Below are 15,372 nucleotides of genomic sequence, written 5' to 3'. Positions count from 1 at the left end.
GAGCAAGGTCTGTCTGTCGTTCATCTGGAGGGTCAACAAATTTGGCCCCAATTTTGGGATGCGATCCTCTCGTATAGAGAAAAGAGATTCAGGAGTTTAAAGGGTTGAGGAAGAGGAGGGAGGGGATTAGCATAGGATGGGGAGAGGAGTTAGCATAGGAAGGGAGAAAATCGAAATGATGTTAGTAAATACAGTATATCTTATATGGTCCTCATCCCGTAACGATTCCAGTTATATATTTGTTTTCTAAAGCGAACTTGTATTATAGGAAGAGATATATGAAAACTTCCTGGGTATGTATATATATATATATATATATATATATATATATATATATATATATATATATATATATATTAGAGTAACAAACTGCAGTAATGTGACATGATGAAGGAATATTGCTTGAACTCAAGCAGCTCCGTCGAAAGTACAAGCTCAGCGTTATAAAACCAGAACAAGTAGACAGAAAATGGTTTAAAAGCATTTCATCTAATAACAGTAGTCGCACTGCGCTGCAGGTGAAGCAGGCTTTGCACAATTTTGACAAAAGAGCTTCCCCTTGACCCATTAGTGGTATTAAAATAAGTCTATTTGAACCAGTGACAAAATAAACAAACCATATTGGAAGGTGAAGAATGTGTTGGTGCGAAAAAAGAATAATAGTAATGAAAATGGGTTTGATAAATCTCAGCCAAGTATTTTCCTTCTCGAGTTTTTCCGCCCAACAATGTGTGTCAAGTACACCCGAAGGTAAGACTCTAAGAAAGGTCTTTTAAAAACTTACGTAATACTCTGGGTTCAGTTAAACGCAGATGATTGTCCCTGTATATTCTGGCAGGCCTTGAATTTAGTGGCAGGTTTACATAATGTGTCTTTACTTTTGTAGATTAAAATGCCAACGTTGTTTAGACTTAGGTTAAGAAAACATTTTACTCTTTCTTTCACACCTTTACGAACGCCATTCTAGTTATGATGCCATTTCCTTTGCAGGAAAAAAAAAATATTTTACAGTTGCAAAATACAGGTAACGAATTATATTCGCATAACTTATCTTAATAACTATCATCATCTTCGCTTCCCAAGGCTATGAATTATCGTTGTCAACATCATCATTAGTATTAATGCCATATAATTCTTAATGTTCTTTTCTGAGTGGGGTATTCCTTAATGTGGTGAAAGAGTTTGTGTATCGCCATGATCAGCAAAGATTTGCTAGTCAGGACCATCCATACTAGGTCGGTTTGCAGTGAGAGATCAGACGAAAGTCTCCCATCATCACTAATCCGGTTTGTCAGGCGTGGGTACTAAAAACTGGCCAAACTCCAGGCATGAATAAGAGCATGCCCGAGGCCTTTGTCCTGCAGTGAACTAGAAACTGCTACAATTGCAGGTGTTGTTGTTCGTGTGTTTTAGGGATAAAGACATGAAATTTACAAAATAAATGTCTTTGATGCTTTTTTTGTGATGGTCTTTAAATTGCCCGAAAAACAAAGTTTGCTTTGATGCCACCTGATCAGTCCTTTGTCACCCAAAATGCTTTGTAGACCAGGTGCAGTCGGGAACGTGCAGCTTCTATTTAGTGCTTTGCATCTTCCCACAAGAATATTGGACAACTTCTTTGCTTCTCCACATATACATCAACGATTTTCGGCTTTTAGAATCGAAGAAGAGTGTTTGGATGCAAGCCAAGACAGCGAGTGGAAATAGTAACATTTTAAAAAGAGGAAATTTGGCCCTTGTGATGAAATTCATCCCTTCCCCCCCCAAGTCTCACGTATGACGCTCTCCGCTATTGCTGGGGTCCTTGGGAGCGTCTCTGTCCTGAGGAGGGACTCTGTGACCCACCCGCCTGATAGAGGTTTTTTTTCGTTTATTTTATTTTTAGGGAGAAGAGTGCCAGGCGGTCCCCTTGATGCCGGTATCTGCCACAGGGTGTAGTGAGAGATATGCTTCTGCTAATAGAACACCTCATGTCTTATTACCTCTCGTGTTTTTCTAATGGGGCTGTCAGTCATTATAAATTGATTCTTTTTTTATTTCCTTTATTTGAGAGAGGGATGGCTTTGTTACCATTAGGGCGATCTCTCTCTCTCTCTCTCTCTCTCTCTCTCTCTCTCTCTCTCTCTCTCTCGCAGAATATGCGTCAGCACACACGTGTTTAAACGTGTGAGCAATCTTTGTCATCATGCGCTAAATCTCCCAACATTTCGGAATTCGGGCATCATTTCTTTCTTCCATATTTCTCGAACGCCTGACAAAATGGTGTCACTAATTCGTAACAGATCCATTGACGCATCGAATAAATCTTTATTGGGGAATCTGGAAGATCCGTAACGTACTTTGCAATTGGGTTGATGGGCATGTAGGATGGAAGTGCTTTTGTCTTCTGTGTTCAAGAAGTGTCTCCGAGGAAATATGCCAACAGATTATACCTAGTTCTGTCATTTATCGAGGACAGTGGTGAAGATGATGATTATAACTGAGACCTAGTAATGATGATGATTATAAATGAGACGGGTGATGATGATTATAAATGAGACCGGGTGATGGTGATGATGATTATAACCGAGACCTGGGTGGTGATGATTATAACTGACACCAGGTGATGGTTGTGATGATTATAACTGAGACCTGGTGATGATGATGATGATGATTATAACAGTCCTGGTGATGATAATGTTTATAACTGCGACCTGGGGAGGATTATGATGATAACGTCATCTTTTTCAAAGTAGTGCATTACTTTATAGACACGAGAGAACAATTAAAAATGCCCCCGACGGGTTTTCAGTTGTTTTTCAACTCTTAACTTGTTTATTCCGTGAAATGACTATTTTTAGAGGTATCAGCGTTTGCCATAACATACAATTAATTTTGAGAAAGACTGAGATCTATAACTAAAATTTACATTTTCGAATACAATGAAAACTAACAAAAATCAGTGCACGGATACAATTCCCAGGTGATCGTGTGACCAAAAATTATATGACGTCTCTGTTTTTCTCCTAATTTGACAGTGATGGGAAAGAGGTTTCATGGGAGAAAAGAGAAAAGAAGGTTCTCATGTATCTGAGACGACATCACTAGTCTGGCACATTGCCCATTTCATAACACCCTCACCACTTCTACATCTGTCGCCAACATCTCTTTAAATACCCCCCATTCCTCTTTAACCACCCACCCCCTCCCTCCCTCTCTCCCACTTCTTATATGCAGTTGTTATGTAGCCACCCCCCTTACCAGGTCCTCCAGCTTTACGGCCGATGGGAAAAAAATTTCAGTGCTTCAGCAATGCATTGTAGAATACCAGAAGTATATATATATATATATATATATATATATATATATATATATATATATATAATATATATATATATATGTGTGTGTGTGTGTGTGTGTGTGTGTGTGTGTGTTTGTGTGTGTGTTTCTGATACCCATTAACAGAAGGTTGAACTGGTAATTCGAAGGTCAAGATCGTTCATGAGCCTAGAAAACGTTATTGGAGTACTGCACCAATGAGCCAAAAGTATGGTTGATATTAAGTATGAGAGAGAGAGAGAGAGAGAGAGAGAGAGAGAGAGAGAGAGAGGAGAGAGAGAGAGAGAGAGAGAGACTTTTGATGATGTTGGCTGTTCTCTGGAAAGGAGTTACCGTTAGAGGGTTTGGGCGGGAGATGGGTGGTGTGGGCGTGATGAAGGTGTGGGAGGAATGGCTCCGTGTAACTGGTTTTGCCATCACTTATTACGAAAATATTTTATTAACAAGTCATTCACATTCATTTAATGACCTTGCGTCATTACATTACCCTCTGGTGGAGAGAATCTCTCTCTCTCTCTCTCTCTCTCTCTCTCTCTCTCTCTCTCTCATCTCTCCTCTCTCCTCTCTCTCTCTCGTGCAATAATTAGAATATAATCATATAAGATGTTTAAGTGATGCTTACTTCAATCTAGATATTACTTTTGACTATTTGTAGAAATGAATAATCACCAACTATTTCGTTTTTCGATGGGTATTTGTTTTGGGAGGTATTGACCTATCCTTCCTTCTCCCACGCCCTATCCACCAATAGCAAGTAAGGAAAACGATGACGTCAGTCAGACAGCCAATGAGCTTACAGCGCCGTCTATGACGCCATACTTTACTTTTCTTTTCGTTTTTTTTTTTTTTTTTTACGGAACTCCACTCCTTCCATTGCCCATCTCTCTCTCTCTCTCTCTCTCTCTCTCTCTCTCTCTCTCTCTCTCTCTCTCTCTCTCTCTCTCTCTCTCTCTCTCACACACGACTTATTTAATATTGATTTTTCTGTATAATGGTGCCACCATTGTAATAGATGTTTCCTTAACTTATTTAATTGAATGGACTAGCTTTCAACCCCAGAAACCGCATTTTAACAATCTGATCCCTCTCGATTTGAGCCCAGTTTTGTGCCTAAGAGCTGTTTTATTTTATTTTATTTTTCGATATATGCCAGGAGTTTTTCAAAATCTCTCTCTCTCTCTCTCTCTCTCTCTCTCTCTCTCTCTCTCTCTCTCTCTCTCTCTCTCTCTCTCACACACACACAAACAGGCAATGAAATAAATCCATACCTTCTTCTCCAACAGACCAACAGCAAGAATTGGACATCCCCAGCCTACGTGTAGACGACGGCGACAGGATTAAGAAGAAAGACAGAGTCCTCTCCGCAGCAGCATCGTCAGCCCTAACGTCGTCGGTGGCACCAGCGGGTCAGTCGATGCCCCCGGCCATACATCATGCCGTGCCCACCTCGGTGGCCGGCTCCTCCCTCGGTACTTGCGTACCCTCTCAGCGAGAGGTGTCCATGTCGATGATCCAGGGGGTGAAGAAGCCTCTGCTTCACGCCAACTCCTTCTCGGGCGACCACCTTCCGAAGTACGGCATCGACACGTTGCATGAAGAGGAACTCGGGAAGGTAATAGAATTGGTGATTGTAAACTCTTGATGTTTAAAAGACTGCTCTCCTTCAATCTATTTTAATCGTTGTAAAATGATACCGATTGGAGGGAAGAGTACCTCAAAGAATACTCCTTCAATGTTCTAAACGTAAAAAAAAAAATTAAATAATACCGCCTAGAGGGAAAAGTACTCTTTATAAAGTAATAACTGCCTTAAGAAACATTTATGGATCTCCCTTGTGCTGTTTCAAGATAATGGTTGTAAAATAGCCCCTTAATTAAAAGCAGACTTCCTAAATTATCTTTTTTAAAATCAAATACAATATGTATAACCTTACGGAAATCCTTTCCTAATCTGTTTTATATAATAAATGAAAAACAACGCAAAAAAATATTGCGTGCATTCCATTCTGTCAACCTCAAGAATTTGGTGTTCTCTAGTAATTACATAAAACGTTCAATAACACCTTTAATTATTATTATTTTGAGTTAAATTCTATTTATTTTTCCGGAGATGGATATGAATATAGTTCATCCCCTAATCTATTATTTTCCATTTATATTCATTACCAGCGTAATCATATCCTAAACTCCTCATACAGATTTCCCATGCATGACCCCTATTCATGGCAATACGTGTTCCAGCCTGACTAAGAGCACGGTACTTGTGAATATTGAAATCATGATATTATGTAACCTTCATGTCAGCATTTGGAAGATACAGTTAACCTGGTCGGCCCAATCTCACCTTATGGGCCAACCAGAAAATTAGTCTTTTTTTATGTTCTGTGCTCATCAGAAGATATTGATCAATAAAATTGAGTTTATCCAAACATATGAAATGATAAAATTTTGTTTGTTTTGAGCAGCTGGATGAAATATGCGAAGAGGTAATTTGATCCGCTAGAATTTTCCCACTGGTTTGTGTTTATGTCTGTGTACATTTGACTGTGTACACAAACAAATGCAGACTCACGTATACATAGCAGTGACTGGACTAACAAGTCACTATAACAGTTTTAGAGTAGTGCCACATTTCATTCCTTGACTGATTAAGTCAGATATTTTTTCCTTGACTGAACAAGTCAGATATTTTTTCCTTAGACTGATCAAGTCAGATATATTTTTCCTCAAGTCAACTGAATTATGTTCTTCAATGTACCTTCAGTCTCATCAACTTGCTTGTTATGATATGATCAGTCTTGGCAGTGACAAACAGTACTAGGTACTATTGTTAGACTTGATGCAAGACTTTAGTAGAGCACAATTGGTAACCTGTACAGACTTAGCCATTCGGTCTTATTTCAAGGCAATAGCAACGTCCAAAGTCGTATTACTTCTAGTCTAATTTACTTAAAGATAACATATTATTGCAAATTATTGAGTTTTTTTTATTTCTTAGTTTGTGAGGCACTTAAAATCATTTCCCTTTATTGTTATGAAATATCAATATGATTTACTTTTGACCCCTTTTCATATTATTTAGATAATTCACCGTATATTTCTAAGAAGAATTTCTGTAATAATATTTTTGACCTCCCACTATTAATGACAATACGGTCAGATCTTTGTTTTTATTTATTCAGTTTAGCCTGAATTATAATAAGATATCATGAAGGATATGATTCTGTCAATATAAAGATTTCACTTGAAAATCTCTTTTATATATACCATATTATATATATATGATTAATGTTCTTAACATTAAGGAGCCTTGTTAAAGGGAACAAGGTAAACGAGGAAAAAAGAACGTGATATTCGGTGAAGGTTATGAACAGACTCGGATTATTAGATTAGCATGACTTTGGAAGTTGCTAACGTCAGACAAATGCTACCGATTGATTTCACAATGCACTGTGGTTGGTCTCACGAGTTCGAACAATGTCACGGCGTGCAGCAGCAGCATCAATACGGCTGCAATCTTATTCTGTACTACACTTTTTCTCTCTTATGTTCTCTCTCTCTCTCTCTCTCTCTCTCTCTCTCTCTCTCTCTCTCTCTCTCTGAAGATTGTCACTTTCCTTCCCTTTATTCTGATAACTATTCAAAATCAGGTTCCGTTCATTTCCCCCAGACGAGTTGTTTTTATTATATACGATTTTGCCTCTTGCTTTATGTGTATTATAAATATCATTTAACTTTATAGGCCTTTATTCCTTGATCACTTTTGCATCCAATATATCGTTTTTATACGATTTGCGTCTCAGGGCATATGTCATTTAATTATACTATTTTATCTTAATTCATTATTCATGAATCTTTCTCTTATTGAACCAACTTCAGTTTTATAGGACTTTGTTCGAAGGAGTCAATTGGAGTATTAATTTTTTTAATTCATACGTCTGCATCCAAAAAACGATATTTAAGAAGAAAAGACACACACTACTAGTTTTGTATTTGGCCTTTATCTAAAAAGCCATTCCTTTCTTAGCAACTTTCAGAAAGTTGGTTTATATTAATAAATAGCATTACATAGTCTAGCATCTGCAGCAGAGCCCAGATAAAGCGTTAAGATTTTGCTAGCCGCTTTGGCTTGAGCTCTTTTCTTTCAAATATACATCCAAGTAAAGAAGTTGATGTAAATTTGGATTAATGTTTTTACCACAATTAATTTGTTTTGTTTTATGAAGAACTACCCCCCCCCTCTCTCTCTCTCTCTCTCTCTCTCTCTCTCTCTCTCTCTCTCTCTCTCTCTCTCTCTCTCTCTCTCTCTCTCTCTCTCTCTCTCTCAACAGAAGTTAGCATCATTGATTTGAAGGCATGTCTCAGAAACTAACAACATAATGTGCATGAAACATATATATATATATATATATATATATATATATATATATATATATATATATATATATATATATATATATATATATATATATATATATATATATATATATATACTGGCGTAACTTTGCTTTTGTGGAAGCTATATTCTAAGCAACTGGTATATAGAACACTAAAACTTTATGTAGAAATTCAAATAGTAACATTTTTGCAAGTTATTGTTAGTACAAGCCCTTAAAGGTTACCCCAACTATGATCATGTTCTTTTTTTTTACAGATCTTAGAGGATGTAGACAAATGGGGAATAGATATCTACAGGATATCGGAACTGTCCAACAGGAAGCCTTTGACAACCGTAACCTACACAATATTCGTGGTTAGTATACTCTTCCATTGGCTATAATACTTATTTTGAATATTTTTGTGAAATGCACAAATTTAAATCGTGTATTTGAGATTGAATTCTCATTAGTACTTTAGATGTTTTATGAATAGCAAAATCGTATATCTCCTCTGATTGTGTTTAATTTTATTATATACAAATATCATGTAAGTTATATATTGTACTTAATTTTTAACACTGGCTGCTTTTTCAGGAACGTGACTTACTGAAGACGTTTAAAATTCCGCCCAAGACTTTCATAACTTTCATGATGACACTGGAAGACCACTATTTGAAGGACGTTCCTTACCACAATTCCTTACATGCTGCTGACGTCACGCAGTCCACCCATGTCCTCCTCAATTCACCTGCCCTAGAGGTATGTTGTACTTGCAAATCTTCACGAAATAACTGCTTTGAATGGATAGTGTCTGCAAGAGAGCATACTTCCTCGTGGCTTTGCAAAACTGAACAGTAAACAGTTTCTTGTAGCTCTTTCAATTTCTGCCTTGAGATGGAAACCGTGGGTTCTGAAAATGTACTGTATAAAAGTATTTTTTATGAGATTAGGTTATTGTGTTATTCATTGTGCAATATGTTTGACCACGAAGATATGAAAATTTAAGAATTATAAAATTAGATTTGGATTTTGTAAATCTCCTTTTACTTACTCCTCTTCTTGTTTTTTTTTTTTCTTTACAGTCAGTTTTCACAAACTTGGAAATCCTGGCAGCCATTTTTGCAGCTGCCATTCACGATGTAGATCACCCTGGCCTCACCAACCAGTACCTGATAAACTCTTCTTCAGAACTTGCCCTTATGTACAATGATGAATCAGTACTTGAGAATCACCATTTGGCTGTTGCCTTCAAGTTGTTGCAGAATCAGGATTGTGATATTTTCGCGAACCTGTCTAAGAAACAGAGGCAGACGCTGCGAAAGATGGTGATTGATATGGTGCTGGCCACAGACATGAGTAAACACATGAGTCTGTTAGCGGATCTCAAGACTATGGTTGAAACCAAGAAGGTTGCGGGGTCTGGAGTTTTACTCCTCGATAACTACACTGACAGGATACAGGTAAAATTATGACTCACATGCTGTCTTAATGTTGAATATGAATTGCCTCTGCTGTTTTGGTATCCTAAATTTTAGATATTCCTTATGACTACCAATGGTTAATTTTCCTCGAATTTCAGGTGCTACAAAATATGGTGCACTGTGCAGATCTAAGTAACCCCACCAAGCCACTGGAGCTGTATAAGAACTGGGTGTCCTCTATAATGGAGGAATTCTTCCAACAGGGTGACCGGGAGAGAGAACAGGGCATGGACATTTCCCCCATGTGTGATAGGCATTCAGCCACAATTGAAAAGTCACAGGTAAGCTTGAAGTTATTAATTGGGTGATATTTTTATCTTTTTTCTCATTTTCTTAATCAGTAACGTATGAATGGTAAATTTAATCATCCAAAATAATGTAACATTAAACAGTGAGCAAAACTAGCTTGATCTGGTGGAAAGTATAACTGATAACTTATTGAACGTCCTTTTTTTTTTAGGTTGGCTTTATTGATTACATTGTTCATCCACTATGGGAAACGTGGGCAGATCTTGTTCATCCAGACGCACAGGATATCCTTGACACCTTAGAAGAGAATAGAGACTGGTACCAGCGAATGATTCCTCTTTCTCCATCTTCGTCCTCCAATGATTTAAAAGAGGAGGACTGTCAGGGGGAAGACTCTTTAGATCAGCCTGAAGGAGAACTATGTGCTGCAGCAGAGCGAATTCAGATCCAGTTTACACTCGAAGACGAAGGAAGTGGAGGTGTACGTGCACCGCCAGGAGATGCTCCTGGTGATGACCCTACAATGTGACCATTGGTAGCCTCCTACTGTAATAAACTTAAACGCAAAGTGATGAGGTGGCTTCACCTCAAGTGACCAACCCTACAGGAGGTGGGAAAAGTATTTCATTTGCCTCTTCCCATCCTCCGTGCTAGTGGCCTGATCTTTAAATAACTTTTACCTTCGTACCTCATCTCCTGAGATTTTTTCTTAAAATGCCAGGTTGATACTCTGGAATAAATCTGGTATTATTCTCCAGAAACAGAGCGTCTACCTAGTGAAGAATATATTATGTTGTGCTGACACTCGGGTGTTTTGTGAGTGCAACTTCAGTGTGGGTCGACGTCGAGAGAAAGAGCGAGCGAGAGAAAGAGAGAACGAGTGAGCGAAAGAGCGAGAAAGTGTGCGTTTTGCCACGTGTCCATAGTGCGCACACCCTGCAGGTTCAGGGATGTCCGCCTGGGTTAGCCTGAGTTCCCAAGACTGTGCCGTTGCCCAGCCTCAGCCGACCCAACCTTGCCTAAGTGTGTGATTAATAATAATATTTTCTTGTAGTTGAGTTGTAGGGTCACAACAGTGAACAGTGCCAAATTGTTCTTATTAAATACGGACCTTCATGACGTGAATTTTGTTTATCACAGCTAAAAGCAAAAAAGCACAAGTTTGGGAAATCAATTGTTCTTGCGTGAGGACTGTGGTACATATCAGATGGAGGGACTGCTAAAGGGCACAAAACTTCTTCTCCATGGTGCTTATGTCATGGGTTTTTTGAGCGTGTAAGGCATTAGTAATTACTTGCTCTGTCATTTGTTTTTGTTTTTTTTCAATCAGGTGCCTGATGGGGTTCCCTGCTCTTAGTTTCCAAAGCAGATAAGCTAATAATAAATGATAATAACAAATAAAAGAAGCCAAAGATAATTTATTGCTTCAGGTTCGTTTTCAGTGGTCTGTGGTAACTGGAAGACTACAATCGTGTGGCGGCATTTTTTTTTTTATTTACCTCTTCTTCTTCTTTAATTGGTTACCTGTGAGGTGATGTTAAGAAGCGAGAGTATAACATATGGGCAGCGGATCCTATCAGACAGTATCAGTCATTACAAATGATAATTGAAGTTTCTGGAAGAGATAAAATTCTGTTTTGGAGAAAATAAAAAGCTGCTGTTCAAACTTCAACCGTTGATTTGTAATTTCTGGTTGTGCCAATATCTTGCAGGGCTGATAAACTAGTGTTTTATTTTTTTTGCAATGTTATAAGAATTTCAAGTTTTTTAATCTTTTTAAATGGCTTATTTTGACACTGTCATAGATGTTGGACAAATTTGCATATTGTTTTTAAATGAAGTTTTTAAATTAGGTAGAATCGTAGTCTTTTCCCATAACACACGAGTATTGAGAGCATAGTATGTTGTACTCCATCAGCTGCTTCATGTCAGGTCATCGGCTAAATTCTTGAAGCATAGCGTGAATATTGCAGAACACTCCCAATGATGATCATGAAGATTGTGTAGTGGTGGTGATAATGGTGATGTTGATAATGACTGTGACCTGTAACGCTCCGAGAGAGGATTGTAAATGTACAGTACATATATACATCTATATATATCCTGTATATATGTTGTATATACAGATATATTCGATAAACTTTTATTTTGAGGAACCTGATGTGTGTGATATTCAGGCTATGGTCACAGAAGTGTGCCTATAGTGTATGTGTTGCATAGCCCAGCTTATAAAGTGATGATGTAATAATACCTTTCCCTCCCCAAACCCACCCTCCCTTTTACCCTTCAATCGCTCCCTTTACCCCCCCCCCCCACAATCCCCCTTACGCCAGGAGAAGTCTAAGACGTTGACGCCGGTGCAAGGGGAAACGTTATTTAGTTTAGCGGATGTTTCTCGTACTTAACCTGAGAAGTGTCATATAGGCCGACTTTTGAAGGAAAAAGAATTTTCGTCTTATTTTAAGAGATTTTTGACATTTTCAAAAAAGAGATATCCACTTAGTTTTTGCTTACATATTAATTTATTCGTCTCTGTGGTATTCTCAAAGTGAAAATATGCAGTAGAACTTTACTCATCAGCTCATGTCTTGCGGTCTTACAAGAAAACGGAAATAAACCTTCGTAACCGAAACGTCTGTTTGGAATTTAGAATTCTTTGTAATGTATTTCCTCGTAGATATGGATTCTCCTAAGTGAATACAGTCAAATGGATATATAGATATATACATACATTATTTTTATGAAGACGATAACTATATTACAAATATGTGTTTCTTTCCTCAGACTTCCCTATGTAATCTCGCTGAGACTTAGATTTTATTCATTTTCTCCCCTAGAAGAAAACCTAAAAAAAAAAAGATAAAATTAAAAATGACAAAAAGACGAAATTCATCCAGATAGGAATTTTATGAATGGATCCCTTCACTATCATCTCTATTTCTCTTTCTGTCCGAAGATGTATATGTACGAAACGGGCGATATCCACTGTATATATATATATATATATATATATATATATATATATATATATATATATATATATATAAAATAGATATAGAAGCCTAACTCAGCCCCCTGGTTAATTTGAATCATTTCCCGCAACACATTCACTCGTGATTTGAACTTACTTTGTGTACTCATTTGAGTATTCACATTCAGGTCAAAATGTTTTCAAACTCATGTCATTATATTTATTAAGGATATTTTTCTATAAAAAGAAGAAGAAGAAAGTGCTGTCTCGTTTTTGTTTTAATTGTGATGTTTGCTAGAATATGCAGAAGTGAAAGAAAACATTGCGTATAACGTTTCATCTTTTAATAACCTATTTCGAGCATTCTTGAGTAGTGCTGCAGTTTTTAGCAGTTAAGCGCAAAAAGGAGCAATTCATTACTATACTGTATAGCAATTTTACCCATCGGTCTTGGTCAGTATATTTTTGTGTCTAGAGTCCAGACTTTCTCAATTTCCCTTCGATGTAAGAGAGAATTTATTTACTTATATTATTTAATATGTATGTGTATGTATATGTGTATATATACAGTAATTATGTATATGCATAAATATACATTATATGTAGTTTTTAATACACAGAGATTAGATATTTTTTCAATGTCAAATACTTCACACTTCTATGTCAAAATTATTAAGAAATATGTATATGTACGTTTTCAACAGTGTAAAATACTGTATGTGATCATTACTGTGTGCGCAAATTTTATCATTTTGTTTTATTCCAAGGTTGTTTTCAATATGTATGTATATATATGTATGTGAAAACATGCGTTTTACCCATACACACATATATCATTTATATATGGGTGTATGTGTGCTAATGTTTACACACACATTTATACAAATATATACCTTTTAAGTATTTTGATTCGATGCCTTACCGAAGCATATTATACTCTCCAATAATTCAAGCTTCATTTATCAGATTTTTTAATGGAATTATGTTCATAATTTTTGGGTGGCCTTGATATACTCCATAGAACATGTTATGCCCATAATATCAAATGTTATTTAGTTTGTTTAAATTGTTGTTATTCTAAGTTGGTTTAAAGAAATACCCCCATAGGATATTTGATGATTTGGGATAGTATCCACGGCCTCTTTTTAACCTTTTTCAAATTCATCATTTAAGCTCAAAAGCTATCTTCTTTTTCTCTGTGTTGAATGTACTTCGTCATCAGACTGTTGGTAAATTATGGAATTGTTGGAATTCTATTGAGCTAAATTTGTTATTTTTTCAAGCCTTTATTGCACGAAGACTCGAGTTTATATGCTTCTTTGAGACACTATTTTTCAATCTCCTTAGAGAGATCAACAAGAATACAAAGCAAATACAACTTACAACAGCAGAAAAAAAAAACAATTGTTCGGATTCTTGTTGTATCATGATCACTTTTAGGTTGTGTTATTGATATTCAGATTATATTTTTCAAATTCTATGTAAATATATATATACATATATAAATTTTAAAAAATTTATGTCCAATGTTTGCCCTTTTTTAATTCTTACAAGAAAATAATTGTGGTTGAAATGAGTCGTGATTTCTCGTGTCATAATTTTGTATTTTAATAAAAAAAAAAACACCTGGTTATTTTTTAGGTTTGGTGACTTTTATCATTTGATTTGTGTTCATGTTCCCACATTTCTCTATTTACGTCTCAGTCTTGTGACTGAAGTAGAGATTTTTAAAAGGGACAGTTAAAAAGGTACTGACGGATGAACCTCCTTCCCCCTAACCCCTCCCTACCCCTTCATCCACTCCCGTGAGTAGTGGATGCTACTACGACTGTTACTATTTGCTACCGCTGCTGCTGTTACCAGCCCATATGGACGGTCGCATTGCAATCTTCGTCCATTGGGCCAGGAAATGCTATACTTCTTTTCTGAATGGTATAATGATGACCGTTGATAATGATATTCTATTTTTTAGAAAGAAGCCCTCTTGTTCTTAGTGAAACGCGTGGAACTCCAATAATAACACCATCCTTTCGTCAGTATTTGGTTCATGACAAAAGAGAAAAAACACCAACTCTCGCCATTTTTTCTTTTTTTTTCAGACTAAAAATTTCATTTCTTACCGTTAGAAAGAGAGTTAACACGCCCCCTTTGGAGAGTATTTTGATGCAACAGGCTACATGTAATAATAATAATATTAATAATATTTTTCTTCTCTTCCCCGTGTCCAAGACCCTGTGGGTCTATAGTGCCCTCCGACACTGTGGCTGCATCAATATGCTGTTAGAAATCAAGCACATTTCAACCTTGCAACCTGGTATACTTTAGTCATCTGTACAGTCTGTTGTGCCTATGTATATATGGGTAATATGAAATCCGTATAAATTATATAATTTTATGTATAATAGCTAGAATTATTTAATAAAATAAACTTTTTGAATAAAAAATGGTTTTTCTTTCGCCTTTGAGAATTACATTTTAATAGATGCATATGGTTATAGCTGTGGTACAACCAAAATAGGTCCCAAGAGTTAGCTTTATGGTCCAACCCTCATACAGTATTATTTTTTTTAAACGGTTACTTCAGTTTTGAGATTTTTAATATTTTTTATAGCATCTCTTTTATTGGCTAAAATTTAAGCTACAACCTCAGTTGAAAAATCAGACTGCTACAAGTCCTACGGGAAAATCAGCCCTGTGAAGAAAGGAAATAAACTATATATTAAGTAATGAGTGCAAAATAAAGATATTTTAAGATCAGTAAAAACGTTAGAATAGATGTGACATAAACTATGAAAAGAAACATATATTTCAAGATCAGTAAAGAAATTTAAATAGAGCTGACATATAAACTATGAAAAGAAACTTAGATATTTCAAGATCATTAAAACATTGTGACACAAACAGACGAAACCTGAATCATGGCGTTCAACATGATAAAAAATTATTGTCGCTAGTTTAAAGTTCAACCGAAATAT

The 15,372-nt window shown here is 36.4% G+C and overlaps 1 protein-coding gene across 1 annotated transcript; it reads left to right on the top strand.

Moving 5' to 3' along the window:
* Positions 1-4,579: 4,579 nt before the first annotated feature.
* On the top strand, positions 4,580-14,841 carry LOC137650074 (3',5'-cyclic-AMP phosphodiesterase-like; the record flags this gene model as incomplete). The annotated part of the gene is made up of 6 exons (XM_068383137.1): positions 4,580-4,930; positions 7,972-8,070; positions 8,291-8,455; positions 8,779-9,156; positions 9,276-9,458; positions 9,638-14,841. Coding segments are annotated over 6 exons (1,494 nt in total), but the record flags the coding sequence as incomplete, so codon positions are not given.
* Between the last annotated feature and the right edge of the window lie 531 nt (positions 14,842-15,372).

Source organism: Palaemon carinicauda, chromosome 11 (genome assembly GCF_036898095.1).
Source record: "Palaemon carinicauda isolate YSFRI2023 chromosome 11, ASM3689809v2, whole genome shotgun sequence".
Taxonomy (NCBI): domain Eukaryota; kingdom Metazoa; phylum Arthropoda; class Malacostraca; order Decapoda; family Palaemonidae; genus Palaemon; species Palaemon carinicauda.
This window is presented reverse-complemented; position numbering and strand designations above follow the sequence as displayed.